This window comes from Anser anser (assembly GCF_964211835.1).
Source record: "Anser anser genome assembly, chromosome: 33".
Classification (NCBI taxonomy): Eukaryota; Metazoa; Chordata; class Aves; order Anseriformes; family Anatidae; genus Anser; species Anser anser.
This window is the reverse complement of record NC_139754.1, coordinates 651,020-670,328: the sequence shown is the minus strand read 5'-3', so window position 1 is coordinate 670,328 and position 19,309 is coordinate 651,020. Positions and strand designations below refer to the sequence as shown.

The window sequence follows — 19,309 nt, the reverse complement described above, 5'->3', positions numbered from 1 at the left end:
TTTTTGTTCTGACTGAGTTTCCCTCTTCTAGCTGGATGAGCTATATTCTGTGGTACTTAGTGGCTACAGTGAAATGCCAGGCAAGTTGGGGAATGCCACAATGGTCAATATAACCATTTTGAAGAATGATGATCCGCATGGTATCATTCAGTTTCTACCTTACGAACTAACAGTAACAATAAGTGAAAGCAAAGGAGAAGTCATCCATACCGGTAATTCCTTTTTATTAGAGTTACTTCTTTATCTGCTGTCTGCTTCTGCAAGTCTTATTTTCCCTGTTCTAGGATAACAGAAGTCTAGGAGACTTCTTACTAAAATCTCCACTCAGGACTTTACAGATTGGTACAATGCCAAGCAAGATGAGCAGCGGAGAGTGAAGTGGAGAAGTATGGGTGTGGAAAAACAGAGGGATTAACTGAGTAAAAAGGATTGCTAGAGAATTTTCCAGACAGGAGGGATGGAGTACTGATGTATGTGCAAAGTGCAACGTGGAGGTAGTAGCTCTGTTTGTGGAGAATGAAGAATGGGGTGTTATATAAGAGAAACATAGAGTTAAATCTTCCTATGGGTGATTTTAATTGATCTATTCAGTTATCAATTACTTTTACAGGCAAGAATTAACATGTGAAATTAAAGCAGTTTGCACTGCTTTAGTAATCTGTCTTTGTGTGTCCTTTTCTGTAGCACTCCAACATGTTACTGGTTTCATAAGAAGTGAAATTGGTTATTATTGTATTTCCTTTTTCTCAGTTTCAGATGTTTCAGATGTTCCTTTTTGATTTCTGTTGCTCTGAATATGCACACTGACTCTGTTTATGTTTTTTAGCTGTTTACAGAGTTGTAAGAAATCAAGGAAACTATGGAAATGTTAGTGTGTCTTGGGTTGTTGATCCAGCATGTACCAATGACGTCTATCCAGAGCAAGGGACTATTTTATTTGATAATCTGGAGTTTTCAAAAAATATCACCATTTACTCACTGCCAGATGAGGTAAACACTTTTACAGTGTTTTGGGGTGAGAATATGGGACAAAGAGTAAGTACTAAAACATTAGAGTATAAGGAGAAAAAAGGAATGTGTGTTTCTCAAGAGCCTAATAACTTGTAGGAAATATCAAAATACTTGGGTAGAACTGAGATAATGTCTGCAAATCATAGAGAAATTTCAGAAGCTGTGCATACCTCTAAACAAAAAAGGTAGAAGCTGAGAGTAATTGTACTGTGGTAAAGTTATAGGAAAGTTTGACTGAAACTCGTATCTTGATAACTGGAATCCTAATTTCAATCCTAATCCTATATGCTGATAAATTTGAAGTAATATAAGAAAGATTACACCTAATGATAAATAAATAAAGCTGTAAAAAAAACTACATGTATCAGAAACATAAAACTGGAAGGTAACTTTTGGGTCATCTGTGCAAGATAAAGAGGAAGGGACTTACTTACAAAAACTGTAGATGGATGATAATTTCTGTATAACTGTATGAATTATCATCCCTCTTGAGACACATAAGGACTGACAAATAAAAACAACACTCAGAAATCTCTGGCTTATTAATCCCCCTAACTTTTCATTTTAAATTCTTCAGTGTTTTGTATGCTAGAAATTAATGTCTTAATACTTTCAGGTGCCTGAAGAGGAGGAAGTATTCACCATCAGTTTATTCAATGCTACCGGTGGAGCCAGGCTGGGCAATGTAACCACTGCAATTTTACAAATAACAAAGAATGATGATCCCATTTATTTTGCAGGTTAGATATTATTGTTTATAAATGTGGAATACATACACTACCTAAAACGGACTTCTTTCACAAACCAGATCATTGCGAAATCGTAATCCCAAAAGAGCAAGTGGAAAAGCTCCCCAAACTTTTTTTTTTTTTTGTATTTAATTTATATTTGTTTCCTTCAGAACCTTCCCATTTTTTTGTGTGTGTCATTTTTCTCTTTGTTGATGTTGAGATCAGTTAGGAGGCAAGGTACAAAATATTCTCTCGTACCTGAATTATTTCCTACCTTTATCACATACATCTTACTGTTTCATTGAAGAGGAAGATCCTACTAGAGAGAATTAAGAAAACAGAGCAAATGCAAGCAACTCAGGCTTGAACTCAGACAGATTTGTTGCTTTTGTATTTTCAGAACCTGTGACAGTGAGTGTTCAAGAAGGAAGTGTTGCAAACTTTACAGTCCTAAGGAATGGATCTGCTGATGTCGCTGTTGTTGTCCAGTATATTACTGTTAATGGAGATGCAACAGCTGAAGAGGGAGACTTTGTTCCCAGTGGAAAGAACAGTGTCATTTTGTTTGATGTTGGAGAAAGGGAGCAGAATTTATCTGTGTATATCAACGATGATGATACCCCTGAAACTGATGAAACATTTTATATTATCCTTTTCAATTCTACAGGTAAGTCTTCCTTTTTTTTTTTTTTTTTTTTGCTGGCAATTTCTTAGTATCTTGGTCTTATCATAAAGCAATATTTAAATGCCAAGAATTATACGAATAATGTTTGCTTCAAGATTTTTATACAATAAATGCATACTGTGTTTGAATTTTCATCCTTAATTATTTTATTGGAAACAAAAATCAAATGATAGAGTTGATACTTTGCCTGCAAAAACAACTGGAGTGAAAGTCCCTTTTCAAATATAAATGCTCCAAATTAGATGGACTTCAATACAAAAACACAAAGCAAAAAAAAAAAAAACAAAATTTAGTACCCAACAGTCTTAGGAAAAGAGGTATTCTTTTAGTTATTTTTTTCATGCTCCAGAGTGTATTACAAAACTACATGATTTTTGTAAAAACAAACAGAACTGCCATATTTTGGAGGAAGGGTATGTAATTGCTCTATTTTATTAGTAGCGAAAAGTATGCATACATTTTTTTCACTCTGAGACTATAGTTTTAAAAGGCTTAATTTGCAGAAAAATATATGTCACAATTTACCCAGGGGACCACCTCTAAAGAAAGGATTTATTACCTTAGAAATAACGTATTTTTGTTTATTTATTTATTTTTCAAAGTTTACACTTAAAAAGGAATGACCAAAATTATTCAGCCCATTCCTCACGTTTTTGAAATACATATCTTTTAGAATAAATTATCACTGTTATGTAATATACATGAGAAAATAAAAGTGAAGTATAAGAAATTCATAATTTTTCCAGAGCCCTAAGTATTTAATAAAGACCCTCCCCACACCTAGCTCCAACAAAACTCATGGTGTTGTGGGAGAGTCATTTGCAATTGTGTTATCAAATTTTAATTTACTGCCCTTCATTTTTTACTGTTCTCTAGTTGAGAGGTAATAACAGGCTCTGAATCTGCTGCAAATCTTTGCAATGCAAAGCAAAGCTGTATTGAATCAGCCATTGAAACCTGAGGGGCTGTAATTTAATAAAGCAAAGAAAGATGATGGCAATTAACCATCAGACTATACCTTCAGATTGTGTGACACGTTCTCAAAGTAAAATACCTACCAGGTATTCAATTCAAGATAAGGAAACCTAAAATTAGATTTCTTCATCTGTAAGCACGCTAAGCATCTTAGTTCTCATTACAGTCTCTGATGGTCTTAGTCTTTAGCAGTCGATAAGACTGAAGTGATTGAGGTCATGCTACAGTGGACACCCTGCGGCTGGCCTGTGAGTTTCTCACAAGGCAGCATTGATCTTGAGTTGAATCCTTCCCTGAACATTGGTAGCAGGCAGCCAGAGGTTGACAGGGAAAGCAGTAATTTGAGTATAAGGCAGCTAAGCTATTTCCCAAGGTCGGCTGGTATTCACTGTAGTACCCAGGTCTCTTATAAAATATCAGACTAGGGAAAGGATTAGACAAAACCATTCTTCTTCCTTCATAAGTTTTCTCTTTTGTTGTCTCTTTCTACTTTAATAACTTTCTTCAGGATCTACTGGTAGCTCCCAATACTACCCCATTGGGAACATATCATGGCTTTTCTCCTAGCACATGGGGAATGGGTATCCATAGCCTCCTTTTTCCTCTAAAATGAGCATCATATAGTTTTACAGCCATTCTAGAATCACTAAGAATAAAGAATATTTCTATACATATTCCTGAAAGCAAAAGTTGGTTTTCTTTCTATGATTGGTTACATACAGTGGCCTTGACTGTTCTGAAATTTTTTTGGGGACTGTTGTTCCTGAGAGAAAATACAAATAGAGGTATATGAAGTTAGAGGAATAAGCACATTGTTTAACGTGGAACAAAATTTAGTCGGACACTTTCAAAGAAGACAAAAAATGGGGTGGGTGTGGACACATTATGTTCATCTATGGACAATGCAATGGAGTTAGAATTAACATCCCTTAATATTTACCTGTACTAATATGCACACTGAAATCCTGCTAGCTTCCCATCTACATAATAAGAATCTTATGTTTCTTCCTTTTAGATATTCTTTGATATGGGAGTGAATAAACTCTTAGACATTGCTCATAGCTTGTATTTAGTTTAAATGCAATACTTTTCTTCTAGGTCTAAAGAAGGTCGGGGCTCTCTGAATACCTTACTCTTTTATTCTGTACCTCTGAATATCTTATTCTTTTGACTTGTCCAGATGATCAAACAGAAAATGTTACCTCACATAACAACTACATGCAAGGATACTGTGTAGTAAGAATCACATCTTCTCAGTTCATGTCATTTTTCCTGAAAATCTTACGTCTTGCTCTCTGGATGGTACACTACTTAAATACTTTTACTCTGATTTGCCTGCTGCTGAATACCTCAAATTCTGTTTTTCACTGACTTTTATAATTGTCCTTTTCTTTGTATAAAAGCAATTGTAGTGAGTAGAAAACATAATTGGATTTAGAGTTACCTACATTTCTGATTCCAATTTTAATAATAATAATTGTCCTCTTTTTTAGGAGATACAGTTATCTTTAAGGCTGGAATGGCAACAGTTATTATTGAAGCAAATGATGATCCTAATGGAATTTTCTCTTTGGAACCTTTAGAGAAGCCAGTTGAAGAAGGCAAAAGTAACATTTTTTGGTAAGTAACGTTTAAAGAATATCTTTGCACTCTTTTGGAACTGGTGTATGTGGTACTTTATAAATAGCACTTTGATTAAATCAAATGCACAAGTGTGCATTGATAGAAGTGCACTATAGAAAAACAGTTTTACAAAATTTTGGATTAAATGATTTGTAATGTGTTGAAGACATCACCTGTAATACTATGGAGTACACAGTAAATATTAAAAAGTGCACAGAAGCTCATGTTGAAATGTAACTAAATAAGACTTCAGCATTGATGTTCTGTTATAATCTCAGGAACCTGTAGATACAGAAAAATCTGAATGATTGAGCACAATATAACCTAGGCTGACAGAAAAAGAAAAAAAACCACTCAACAAATAGCTAAATAAAACTGTGTGGCACTAGGTGGCTTTTTGTACCCATCTTTGAAATTTTCAACTGCAAACTACTGTATTCTTTCTTTCTGTTTTTGTATTTTTTTTTTCTTTTATCTGTTAATTACAGATTGAAATCTATACTTAAAGTCCGGATGTGACACTCTTCATTAGTCTGACCTTTGAAAGTATTTTCCTTTGTGCCACCATGATATATTGAAGAATTAGCAGGGTTAAAAATTGAATGCACTTGGCATCTCGCCTTGTTACATTCATTTCATAAATTTACTATGGGGTTTTAATTGGATGAAAAAATGATTTTTCGTTAAGAAATCTTGAGACAGGCTGTAAAGAGAAGTTAGGTCACAATAAATGCGATAGTGCAAATAGTTAGGGAAGAGGTTCTTCTTGCATTTAAAAAATCATCCTTTTTTTTTTGTCTGTTTGTTTTAAAGCCTTGAAGCAGATGCTTATGGCTGTGAATTGGTTCTTTATGCTTGTGTCAATACATCTGAAATATGAATAGTCTCAAGAAAAGAGGATATTAAGTTCATTGTGTGTTTGTTGTTGTGCTGTTCACTGTTTTGGGCTTTGTTGTTTTTTTGTCCTTTATAGTCTAATCTGCAGGATAATTTTTGTGGATTTGGTGGTGTTAAGAATATTGTTTTGATGTAAACATGCTTATATACAGGTGCTTTATGGAATTATAGGATACCAAGATCTCCAACATCTGAGGAACCTGCTCAGTCATCATTGATAAAATATATTTACTAGGGATCTGTCTCTTCCATACTGTCACTACTTTGACAGTTGTGTAGCATATAAAAAAGTGGTCAAAGTAGCATGTAACCAAACCACCGAAAACACAGAGGTTTTAATGAGGTAATTGGAGTTAGTGCAGCAGCGCTACACAGCTGGGATAGAGCACCCTGGTTAACGCCACAGAAGAAAAACCTTTGGAAGCAGAAACAACATAAATGTGTTGCTGTGGCTGGACTAGTTTAGCTGAACTAATTCTTCAACCTGATATAATCTATTTATAAGGCATTTTATGTCACCGTGCAAACCGACAGAAGCAAACTTCCTGTATGTAAGCGCACTCTTAATAAAGGCACTGTATGGGTCACTTTTTATTTGTAGTGCCTTTTTGAAATTAGTGTAATTGTGTTAGCAGATAGTTACCAAAAAAAAAAAAATCTTTTCATTTACTACGTTCTTAATCACAAATAACAGTAGATTTCTGAAAGCCGTAGAATGTAATTCTAATTTAATACAAGTGTAAGAAAAAGTTTAAGTAGACTTGATGACTGAAAGGAGAAACGTTTGTGGTTAAATGTAGATGATTCTCTTTCCTGTCTAAGAGTGTCCAAGTATATTAATTTTTAATGTTAACTTTCTGAACTATTATGCATTCATATTTATTATTATAAATTGGAATTACAAGACACAGTGATGTGTAGCTTCACAGTAGTATTCTGCATGGACCTGCGTATGCTACTTCTGTTTTCTAAAGTACGTATTCCGGGAGTAGAATTGTACTGCAAAAGTGGCTGCCTTTAAAAGGAAGGCTTCATGGAACAGTTGTAGTATATTAGCATTTTACTTTATATTACATAGTATATTACTTCTTACTGTAAGGAAGATTACAGTAAAAGGAGTCTCCACATTTTCCTTTTCTACTCAACGCTGATGCATGCCTGCCAGGACTCTCATTCTTTCTGTATCACTGAACAGGATTTTGAGACACAGAGGACACTTCGGCAATGTTTCTTTGACCTGGCAGTTGTTTGATAATAACTCTGCACTGAAGCCAGGAGAAGAATTCTATGAAACTTATGGGACTGTGTGCTTCATGGATGGTGAAAGGTCGAAGTCAATAACACTACGTGCCATTTCAGATAGAATTCCTGAATTCAATGAATTTTACATTCTAAAGTTGGTGAATGCTTCAGGTATTGTCTTCCATATCACCATTTCCTTCATATCTGGTAGAAAAGAGTTATGTTTAATCAATCAAAAAGAAACCAACACTAGAAAGAGCATTGCTTTGAATCATGTCTTGATATCCTATGCTTTTCTGGTAAGGTTTTAGGTCTTATTTTTCATTTAATCTTGATTTCCATATATAGAGAGTTACTCAGTTCCCGAATTACTGTTAAACACATTTTGGTGATCTGAACTTTAAAAGGGATGCCTCTTGGTTTTTGAAATTAAACTTCTTAAAGTTCAGAAGTTTCATTTCAAAAACCAAGAGTTCTGAATTTCAGATACATAGATCTCCATGCACAAAATATAAAACAAAGATACTAACAAAGAAATAACAAAGGTATTAAAGGTTATGTGTGTCTACCATAATAGAGGTTGCTTTTTTGTTTGTTTGTTTCCCTAGAGGAGGTAAAATACTTGTAGTTACCACTTCACATGACTTAAATTACAACTTTAAATTGCTACTGGACACATTTCCTAATCTGGATTAATTCCACTTTAGTACTATTCATGGTCTTCTGTGCTCTGATACAAGTGAAAATGTGTGTTGGCCTTTCCTGTAAGTGAAGTCCATACGGATGTACAAAAGATTTCCTGCTTATAACAGGTAGATCACTGTACACTTTGAACACGGAGATTCTCCATTCACAACATGATCTTCATATCATGAATTCTTACTGTGCAAAGATAGATGACTAACACCAGGACTGGGCAGCAGTTTTAACACACAACTGGTTACTGTTTCTGCAAGGTGTATGTACTTCTGTATCAGAGGCAACAGGCAAGATTTTGCCATTCTCTATTCCTGTAAGTCTTTGAGCAATACAAGAATTGAATTTGGCCCCCATGCTTATCAAACGAATCAAAGGTAACCTACCTTATTGGCTAATTAAGAAAAGATGGACCTTGTCATGTTTCACCTGAAAGACATCTGTGTGTTTTACAGCTGAAAAATAGCATGTGGGTTTGTTTTCTACTGAAATTACATCAGCACAGTGTTTTAAGAATAATACAATTAACCTATGTAATTTTCAAGTTAGATCATTTGCTATAAGTCCAGAGGATCTTAAAGGAGGGTTTGAGGTTTTTTTAGAAACTTGTTTTATTAAAAAAAAAAAAAAGTACTTTGAAACTTTTTTCTGAGTGTGTTGTTTAATCATTAACTTTTACTCTAACTTCTATTACGCAGGTGGGTCTCCTGGTCCTGGTGGTCAGTTATCTGAAACCAGTCCTACTGTAACTGTCATGATCCCTTTCAATGATGACCCTTTTGGAGTGTTTGTTATAGATCCAGAGAGCCAGGACAGAGAGATAGTGGAAGATACTCTTTCTGAAGATGACCTTTCCTATATTACGGACTTCACCATCTGGAGACAGCAAGGCACCTTTGGTGTTGTCCGACTAGGTTGGGAAATACTGTCTAGTACCTTCCAAGCTGGACTGCCATCAATGGTAGATTTCTTGTTGCTTGGATCATTCCCAAGCTCAGTACAATCACAGCCCCACATGAGGCGCCATCACAGTGGAACAGACGCTCTGTATTTCAGTGGAAAAGAGGATGCATTTGGCATTATCGGTCCTGAATACCCATACAATGGAAATAATGCAGTAACCAATTTTACATTTTCAGCTTGGTTAATTCCTAATGTCAGTACAGATGGCTATATAGTTGAAAAGGATAACGATAATGGGACTTTATATTATGGTGTGAAAATTCAGACAAATGATTCTCATGTTTCTGTAGTGCTTCATTATACAGCATTAGGGTCCAATATGACATACATGGCTAAAACATCAGTCATGAAATACCTGGATGAGAATACTTGGCTTCACGTTCTGATTACTCTGGATGAAAGTATAATTGAATTTTACGTTGATGGAATTCTAGTTCTGGGAGGAATGAAGAGTCTAAAAGGAGAAGCAATTCTTGATGGTGAGCCTTTGCTATTTTTCTCCATATATAAAGCTCTGAAATGCATAGTCTAGCCACTTCAAAGGTGGAAGAAATACACTGAAATGATTATATCTGTTAAGTTAATTGAAAGGAATGGATAAGAATTCTTTGAGGATTTTCAGAAAGCCTATGGAAATTGTGTGAATGTTCTAAAAAATTCAAACTGCTGCGATGTTGAGTGAGAGTAGAGGACTATTAATTGTATGGTGTACTATTTTATTTCTGCTTTTAAAATTCCAGGTTGAAGTTTAAGAAATCAAATTTTCCATTTGTAAAAAGAATAGTACTTCTGCAATTAGTAATTTCCATCACACTTGCAGTACTGTAGCTAAGCTGAGAGGCTGAGAGGTTTTTTTTTTTTTCCCTCCCTCGGTTTCTAGAACAAATATATGTGAAATGCAATTATGCTTTTATTGCTAGAAGGATATGTCTGTGCTGTAAATTTTCTTTATTAGTGGGGATGGCGTGTGTCTGGGGATAATGCAATAGTAAGGCAAGTATGTCATCTCTCTCCGTTGAATGTTGGGTAATACACAGTGGTGTGCATAGCAGCCCAGTTTTTCTCAGCATCCTCCACTTTGTGCCCTGGGACTTTTATCAGTTCCTGTGGTTGCTCATCTCTACAACTGCCACTCAGTGTCATATGTATGACAATACACTGAAGAGCACAGCTTTTTTTGTTTGTTTGTTTTCTTTCGTTTTCTGAAAGGCAACTGAAAACAGCTGATGTGTGTGTTTTAGCACAAGAGCATAGCATGGCACAGAATAGGATAGAGTAGGAATGAATATGAGGCAGCTGTGATCCTATAGTTTGGAGACAGAGAAATATAAATGCTGTTGTAAAAAGAGTTTGGAATTTGCATGGAATTACAGTGTGGTGGATGAAATGGATGTCCAGAAGGGTTAATGCAGTAATCATGAGTATCATCAGAATGGATCAGCTGCCCTAGCAGAGGGAAACAAAGTAGGATTTGTTCAGCAAAACAAGGGCTAAAAGGGGTTGCAGTTCTGCTCTGAAAATCTGAGGAGGAAAGAGGGAGCCTCAAGTCTCTAAGACTTATAAAAATGAGGGATGATGATAATGTGCTGCTAGAACTAATAGGATGAAAAACTTGGACAGCATAGGATGGAATTGTTTGGCCTGTGAGGACTTACCTGTAACATTGAGATGAGGCTCAAGGAACCTCCTGATTTTGGATCTCAAGATCAATATGATTCCTCATCCAGGGACAATGAACAGTTTACCATTGGTTTTTAAGAAAAACAGGTAGTCAGTTGCTGACTGTTTCATACAAATACAATAACATGAGAAAAAATTATAATTTCCTTCTCAGGTCCAGGAATAGTAAGAATTGGAGCAGGAATCAACGGCAGCAGTAGGTACACAGGGTTAATGCAGGATGTAAGGCTTTATGAGCGTAAGTTGACACGAGCAGAGATCTATGAACTTCATGCAACTCCTGCAAAAAGTGATGTCCACCCTGTCTCTGGGTATTTGGAGTATTGGCAAGGAGAGACCAATAAATCATTCATCGTGTCTGCAAAGGATGACAAAGAGGAAGAAGGAGAAGAATTATTCATACTAAAGCTCATTTCTGTGCGTGGTGGAGCTCGAATTTCACAAGAAAACACCACAGCAAGATTAAGAATACAGAAAAGTGATAATGCTAATGGTTTATTTGGCTTCACTGGAGCATGTATCCCTGAGGTAAGGTGGTCATAATGGAAATTGTAGGTGATATTTCAGGCACAGAAAGCTAAATGGCAGGACCAAGTGACCTGAACAAACCCTAGATTTTGCAGTGTTTGCTTTTGTGGTTAAGCAAAGTTTTCCTAGGATTTGGAGATGCATATGTTCTGTTAATACAACCTCAGTTCCACTGGGATTTACTATATAATTTTAAAAAACTAAAGAAAAAAATGGTTAAGAAAATTTAGTTTACTATATAAACTGAAGACTAAGGCTTAATTTTTTTTTTCTAGAAAAATATTTTACCTTCACTTCTGTTACATTTGAGTTACCAGTTAAAATGTAAGATTTAATTCTCTGGTTTTTTTTTGAGAATGGATTATTGCAAAGATTTTTATTTTAGTTTTCTGTGTCACATGATGTGTTTGAGATAATTTTACTAGAGATCATGCAATGACAAAGTGTTATGGATTTTTCCACCTTCATTTGCTGTCATAAACTAAGTTATAATTTGCATATGTTTGATGTCAGTTGGTTGATTTAGTAGTGGTTTTTTTTGTTGTTTTAGTTTTAACAGATGAAATCTTTTTTCAGTGGTATCCATTCTATATGCAGAGTGTAAACTTGCTACTTTTTGAGGAGGCTTGAAATAAACATAAATCATTCTTTACTTCTTTAATCAATTATAAGGGGGAATAACATGATAGCTATCTCTACTGGTATTGGATTATTTTGTGGAAAAAAAAATTTAATATAGTTTTCATTTGGGAACTCTTATGAGCTTTAATTACATTCTTTTTTAATCAAAGTGCTTATGATGTTTTTAAAATAACTGTCTTGCCTGAGTGATACTAGTTTTCAGTTTGGTTCAGTTTGCTTATTGTGTGCCTACCATATGCTATGATAATAGATTCCTTCAGGTTCAAGTACCTCTGATACGCTGTGATGCCACAGATCATCAGCCAACCATGAAGAAAAAAAATAATTATATGGCACGGTAATTGTTTTGCACCTATCATATGTCCATTTCACCAGGGAAGTATTAGAGCTCTTAGTGGTGATGCAGGAACACAGCATTTTTTTACCAGTAGTTTAACTGTGCATATCTGTCTACTAGGCAGCTGAAGTCACACACAGTATCTATGCTTTCTTACAAAGCAGCCCTGAAATTTATCTAATGCATAAGATAGCTTTAACCTTTCCAATAACTTTCAGATAAAATTATTTTCTATGTTAATTTTATGAACGTTATTTTCTAAAATAGAAGGTCAGTACCAATTAAAGCTTCATTCCAGAGATGTGAAGTTGTCGCTGCAGAAGTCATGTTATCTGTGAAGATACAGAATTGTAAGGAGGACAGTAGAAGAGAAAAATCTGTTTTTCTGAATGATGATGGTATAGTTTATTTCTATCCATAGTGTGTCTGGTTAGAGAAAGTGCTGATCCAAATCTTTCTTTAAATTATTGCTAAGGAAAATTACAATATTGACGTTATTATAAAGCAATAGTTTCATTTGCTTTCGACAGGTACATTTCAAGCATATTGATTCTGTCTCTGACGCATAGTTTTAGGAAAGGGGTTGTGTCCAGGACGAACTGCAGTGTATTGTTATTTGTTACCTTAATAGTCCTCAGGGAGGCATCAGACTTTTGCAGATTCCACTAGGATTGTTCTGATTGGCATCAAGGTCAGTTTCAGCTTCCTAACACTCCAAAAGAGCTGAAAGTAACATGACAGCAATTTTTTACTTGAACATTTGTCTGGCATTAAATATTTTCGTGTTATTTAATGAAATTGCCTTGATTTACTTTGACAGTAATAAACGTTCCAAATTTTTGCTTTCTTCCAGACTGCTGATGAAGGTTCCACTATATCCTGTGTTGTGGAGCGTACAAGGGGAGCCCTAGACTATGTGTATATAAAGTACATTATCTCACAGGTTGATTCCACTGGCATTAATTACTCTGTTACCGATTTTTCTAATAGCAGTGGCACTATCACATTCGTTCCTTGGCAGAGATCAGAGGTAAACCCTACCTTCCTATTAACAATTCATCCTGTCCTTTACAAACCTCCTGGAAAATACCTTCTGAGGGTGCTTGGCTGGTTTGCATACTAGAGAGTGTTTACTTCACATGGCTTTTCTTATTATTATTTTTTATTTTGTTATTTTATGTTGTTATTTTTTTGTTATATATATATTTTCTTTCTTTCTTTTTTTCCATCCCTGACAACAAGAAAGTGTTATTTGTAGCTCTGTGTATATGTCAGTTCAAAAGTCACCATGTGTGCATGTACATATTAGATATATGTACATATACATAAAAAATATTAACTGTATTTATGTGTATGTGTACATATACTTTAAAAAGTGTAGATAGTCCATGTACTTTCGAAATTGGAAAATGATCAGGTTTGATCTGAGTGTTGTAACTCAAATTTATGTCCACAACAATTAAATAGGCAATAGTAAGATTCATTGCTGTTCTTGCACTCAAGGCTATCCAGGTTCTGTCTCCTTTTAAATTCAAAATCAGAAACAGGAGATTAAAGGTGTTCTTGTAACAATAGCTGTTTTTGAGTCTCCCTGAAATGATTACTGTCTGCTTTAATCTATTCCTCTGCATAAAGTGTGCGAGCAACTGGAACATAAGGAAATTATTCAATATTCTGGCCTTAGAGACACCTGAAATTGGTAATCAGAATTGCATCTCTGAGTTGGGGGAGAGAAAGAGAAATGATACATAAGGGAAGCTTTAGCTGCTTCTGAGAAAGCTTTCTAAAAGTCTTACGAAATTCCTTATCTGAATTAGTTTAAAAAAAAAAGAAAAAGAAAAAAGAAATACCAGGATACCAGGATACACTGAAGAGTAGGAATTCAAAGCTACAGAGGCCCACAATTAAAAAATTATGTGGGCAGACTGGAGGTCCAAAAGAGGGCCAGAAAGATGATCAAAGAGCTGGAGAACCTGTCCTCTAAGGAAAGACTCAAGGGGTTAGATCTTTTCACCCTTTAGAAGGGGACTTTGATCCCATTATTACAGTACCTAAAGGGCAGCTCCAGAGTTGACAGAGGCTCTCTCTTCTCAAGAAACCACAGGAGAAGACAGAGGGCAAAGAGTACAAAGATAGAGTGGGAGAGGTTTTGTCTTGAAATTTTTTACAACTACTGGAACGACTTCCTTAGGGACAGGGTCGGGTTGTCCCGACCTCAGCATCTGGGCCAGGGCAATCCCAAGCACAAACACAGGCTGGGCAGAGAAAGCACTGAGAGCACCCCTTGGGGGGGGAAGGACCTGGGCGTGGTGGTTGATGAGAAGCTCGACATGAGCCGGCAATGTGTGCTTGCAGCCCAGAAAGCCACCCGTACCCTGGGCTGCACCAACAGCAGCGTGGGCAGCAGGGCGAGGGAGGGGGCGAAGGAGGAAATTCTTCCCTCAGAGGGCGGTGAGGCCCAGGCCCAGGCTGCCCAGAGGAGCTGCGGCTGCCCCATCCCTGGCAGAGCCCAAGGCCAGGCTGGATGGGGCTGAGGGCAGCCTGGGCTGGGGGGAGGTGTCCCTGCCCATGGCAGGGGGTGGCGCTGGGTGGGCTTTAAGGTCCCTTCCAGCCCAAACCAATGTATGGTTCTATGGTAGAATTCCCATCACCAGGGGTGCTTAAGATGCAGTTGAACATGGTGCTGGATTATTTCATCTATTTTTTTTTTTTCCATGAAACATTGAACTTCATCTTTTGATGTCCCATCCAACGTGGGCTGTCCTATGATTAAAATTCTGTGGTAATAAACAGCGTGTGCTAGAAATAGAAATAAAAATAATCTGTTTCAATGAATTCAATCCTGATGTACAGCACAGAATTGTTAAATTTATTTGAAGAAGTGGTGCGGGACCACAGTACTGTAGAAACAACATACACTTTCTATTATTGTTTGTATAATAAGGATGAATTGTGAGTAGAAAATACCATCCTCAGTTTCACTTATATCAGGCTGCAGAAGTCAATGTGGACTCAAATTCGCTGAAGTCATTTGCAGGGATCCCAGTGACTTCACTAGAACTGTGAATCTGGATAATGTGATGACTGGCAAAAGCGTGTGGTATCTGAAAATAGTTCATTCATGTTATAATAGTTTGTTCATTCAGCTTTATTTCTCTGTGAAATGATATCACTGCATTTCATACAATCATATATAGCAGAAATTTCCAAAGCTTTTCTAGCATGGCAACATAGACGAGGCCCACATTACTCTATCTAGTGGCAGAAAATGGCTGATGTAGGCTCTTGCTACACAGCTTACTGGTCCAATTTACTGCATACATACAGAGGAGCTAATGTGCATGGCTCTAAGAAACGGGCTGGTAGCAAGCTGCTCTTCAGGTGGGATATCCTAAGGGACTTTCAACTGACATTTGTAATCTACTCATTACCATGCCTCTAAATATGATCAGCTACTTAAATGTTTTCTATATGTTTGTCCGACCATATCGAAACATAAAGAAAGATGGAATTTTCTGAAGTGAATGTGTTAGCGTGTTTAGAGCAAGGTTATGTTAGTAAATCGTATGATCTGCAGGTCAAAGTGTCAGGTGGTATAATAAGCTCAATTTATTTGCTCTCTAAATTGGATTAATCACTGTAATGTCTCTTCATAAGCATAATTTCAAAAAGATTTTAAAATTTATCAGATATTTCATGTTCAGTACATGGAAATTAAACTCTGCTTTTGTGAAGATATACAAAACCAACCAAACAAGTATTTATTATCACTTATTTATGTAGTTTGAAACAATTCAGAAAATACGCCTTCCATTTCCAGTAGCTTGGAAGCATTGTTTTTGGAAAGCATATTCTAGACATAAAATGTTATCTTAGAAATTAGTTGAATTTATGTGGAGAGCAAAAATAGTGTCCTTTGCTTTCAGAACTATACAGCAGATACAGCTGACTGACTAATCAAAGAATGTTGCATGGTTTGATTTCTCCATGATTTGGTCCTTCTCTAGGTGTTAAATTTGCATGTTATTGATGATGACATTCCGGAGTTAAATGAATATTTCCGTGTGACATTAGTCTCTGCAGTGTCTGGAGATGGGAAACTAGGTTCAACTCCTACCAGTGGAGCAAGTATAGATCCAGAAAAGGAAACTACTGATATCAGCATCAAAGCCAGTGACCACCCATACGGTAACAATGATGGGAATTATACAGCTTTGTTTCAGATTATTGTGTAGTTCTTTCCAGTCAGATGAAAACTTTGCTTGGTTGTAATAGTTGAGGAAGCAATCTCATATATTCCACTTTATCTAACTTGAATTAATTCATTGTTTATATACATGAATGAATACTGAATTAGTTTTCTTTTATAATTTTACAAAAAGGCCTCAAATCTTCCCTGCCCAAACAAGCAATGATTCTCTTGTGAGGGCAAATAAAGGCTCTGCATGTAGTTGATCCTGTCCAGGTTTTTCATCAAATGAGAATTCCTGACAATGAGAGTCATTTCTCCATATGTCTTGTACCAGTAAATACGCAAAACCGTGGCCTGTGAGGCTCTTTTGGGAAGAGAAGGTTTTATTATTGTGCTGTGCCTTTTATCAAGACTGACAAGAATATCAGTGAGAGAGGGTAAGGCACACAGCACATCTCTGGAAATAGTGTGATTGAGGCTTAAGGGTATACTGGTATATGTGGTTTTTAATTTCAGAACCATCACAAGATATGTTATCAATCACTTTATTTAAATTGTTTATCATCTTTAAAATTTGTTATGAAAAGCCATGTAAGTAGTAATTCTTGTCTTCCAGGTCTGCTCCAGTTCTCTGTGGGGCCACCTCCTCAGCCAGGTGATAAAATGATTCTTCCAGCCTCTTCTGTGCCCCATATTACTATTAAAGAAGAAGCTGGACACGTCAGATTACTGGTAGTTCGTGCACAAGGCCTTCTTGGAACAGTTCTGGTGGAATACAGAACAGTGCCAGTCACAGCTTTCAGTCCCAAAGATTATCAGGTATGGCAACTGCCAAGGTGGTATAATTGTTTTGGAATTAATTAGAGTTATTTATCGTGGAGATAGCTTTCAGTTTGACTGCTCTAGCCCAGCTATGATTCTTTCACAGAAAGACTACTTTACAAGGTGATGTGGCAAATGGATATGTAATATTCACTTAAAAATATACATCATGTGACTTCTCCATTCTTTTCTCTGCAGTAAGTTGCATTGTCTAGGAAAAGCCTCTGGTTTTGAACTTTTTTTTTTTTTCTTAACAGAGTTTCCAGTGTAGCAATTTGTGAGTTTTGCTGTTGTTACAGACCATATTATTCAAGTGCATGTACAGGTTAACATTATGCTTGTACATACTGGGATTTGTATATGCCTAGCAAAATAACCTGCATGTATCTGCACTTGCTTGTCCAACTGATCATTTGTGCAGAAAAATAAGAAAAATGTACATGAATGCAGATGCTCACCAGTATGTCAACTTAGATGTCTTCTTCTTTTTTTTTTTCTTTTGTAAAACAGATTTTTCAGATTTTTTTTTAAAGCTTAAGTGAGGAAAAGTAGATGTTTTGAAAAAGACAAAATGAAGGTTCTGTTTCTTTTTTTTATATGGATGAAAACATTAGACTTGAACAAAAATATGAAGAGCTCTTATATTGCAGGCTGTTGTGGGTACACTGGAATTTCAGCCAGGAGAAAGATACAAGTACATTACTGTTAACATCACTGATAATACTATTCCTGAATTAGAAAAAACGTTTAAAGTGGAGCTGTTGAACCCAGAGGGAGGAGGTAAGGCACATATATCAGTCCCTTAGTTGTATTTTCATGACCTCTACTCGTTCATAAAAATCTTGTCTTTCTTGGCATTATTTTCTACGTTATTTCTGAAAACAAACAAAAAGCACCTCTACATCCCCACCCCCATACAGCTGTCTTTTTTCGTAGGGAAGAACTGTTCCTCAGTTCTTTTCTTAATCCTTGGTGGAAACAACCAGATCCCATAGCAAGTATATTATTACCATGTATTAGGGAAAGTGTATCACTGCCATCTGTTAGGTCATCTAAAGGCAATTGCTGCTTTTCACTTTGTATAACTTCATGGTTGGTAATGAGAACTAAAATAATGCAAAAATATATTAGCAATATGTTGCATTTCAAAAATATGGAATATTTATAAAATATTTAAGGCTAAACAGTCAAAGTGTTGTGTTTTTGTTTGTTTGTTTTGGGTTTTTTTTGTTTTGTTTTGTTTTTTCTTCCACATGAGTGAAATCAGAAGAACTGCAATACATAGGTCAAATGGATTATAGCAGTAATAGGCTGTGGATGTTGAGGGCCATAGGGAGTTTGCTGAGCTGTAGCTGCAGAGGTAGCTCGTAGATAACTGTCTGTAAGAACAAGACAAACACTTGAAAGAATTATTGGTTTGAAGGGCTAGTCTGAAGGGACGGCAAAGCATAGTGGTGCTGCCACATAAACCCCTGAATACCTTACAGATTTTTTTTTCCATTTGAGAAAAATTTTAACGGAGATTGTAAAGCTTGTTGGAGGGAAAAGTAATTAGAAACACTGACAGCCATAAATTGATTTTTTTTTTTTAAACTGATGTTATTTTTTTAAACAATTCGGAAATTGCAAGTGTGGTCCCTTCTGGGAGGATGTATCAGATTTCCTTGAATTAATCCAGCTCTCTGCTATGATTGTATGTGTCTATGGTGCAACATGGTCTCAGTGATTCTTTTGGTAAAGTCTTGAGACTTTTCACGTATTTTGTCTTTTTGGTTGAATAGTTGTTTTGTTAAAAGGAGTCAAACTTTTCTCTTTCAAATTGTTGTGACAGAAAATTTACAACTAACTTTAGTAATCCAGTAACTATATAGCCTTTTTAAAATGAGCCTTCTTTTTGGCCTTTCCAACACAAACACAAAGCTTATGAAGTCCCCATTAGTTAAGTTTTCTGCAGATTTTCCCAACATTTTCACTTTGTGAGAAAATATTAGAATAAGGAGCTTGAGGGACTTTATCGTCTCCCCTACCTTTTTTTTTTTTTTTTTTTTCAATTTAGATTCCTCCATGACAAGCCTCAGTTAGGAGTGAGAAAGGGGAAATACAAAATGGGGACACAAAGAGGGAAAGAGAGGAAAGATAAACTATGTGTATGTGTTTTCTTTCATTCTGACTTCCCATTGCTATTTCCAATGTCATAAATTAAGTAAGAGGTGGCATATGTAAATATTTCAGTCTTTATTAGAACTCCTGTACACTTTCAGAAGCAAAGTTGATACCTTCCTAGA

The 19,309-nt window shown here is 36.0% G+C and overlaps 2 protein-coding genes across 2 annotated transcripts in view; both read left to right on the top strand.

Annotated features, from left to right (window-relative positions):
- LOC310888314 (adhesion G-protein coupled receptor V1-like) overlaps window positions 1-6,579 on the top strand; it is a 29,484-nt gene extending 22,905 nt beyond the window's left edge. Inside the window, exons 10-14 of the mRNA XM_083814906.1 lie at window positions 32-212; window positions 827-990; window positions 1,628-1,751; window positions 2,143-2,409; window positions 4,896-6,579. Coding sequence (XP_083671032.1) covers window positions 32-212; window positions 827-990; window positions 1,628-1,751; window positions 2,143-2,409; window positions 4,896-5,026 — 867 coding nt within the window. The 3' untranslated portion in view covers window positions 5,027-6,579. The remainder of the gene's footprint in view (window positions 1-31; window positions 213-826; window positions 991-1,627; window positions 1,752-2,142; window positions 2,410-4,895) is intronic.
- Window positions 6,580-6,927: 348 nt separating this feature from the next.
- On the top strand, window positions 6,928-18,908 carry LOC310888284 (adhesion G-protein coupled receptor V1-like). The gene is made up of 6 exons (XM_083814877.1): window positions 6,928-7,335; window positions 8,559-9,302; window positions 10,658-11,031; window positions 12,864-16,198; window positions 16,819-17,021; window positions 17,535-18,908. The coding sequence occupies exons 1-4, from the start codon at window positions 7,077-7,079 to the stop codon at window positions 13,131-13,133; spliced, it is 1,647 nt and encodes a 548-aa protein (XP_083671003.1). The 5' UTR covers window positions 6,928-7,076; the 3' UTR covers window positions 13,134-16,198; window positions 16,819-17,021; window positions 17,535-18,908.
- Window positions 18,909-19,309: the final 401 nt, after the last annotated feature.

Excerpts from the sequence above, each read along its gene's own strand:
- LOC310888284 (XM_083814877.1), top strand. The coding sequence starts at position 7,077 with ATGCCTGCCAGGACTCTCATTCTTTCTGTATCACTGAACAGGATTTTG. Across the intron at positions 9,303-10,657 it reads AGGAGAAGCAATTCTTGATG|GTCCAGGAATAGTAAGAATT; the intron begins GTGAGCCTTTGC and ends TTTCCTTCTCAG. Across the intron at positions 11,032-12,863 it reads CTGGAGCATGTATCCCTGAG|ACTGCTGATGAAGGTTCCAC; the intron begins GTAAGGTGGTCA and ends GCTTTCTTCCAG.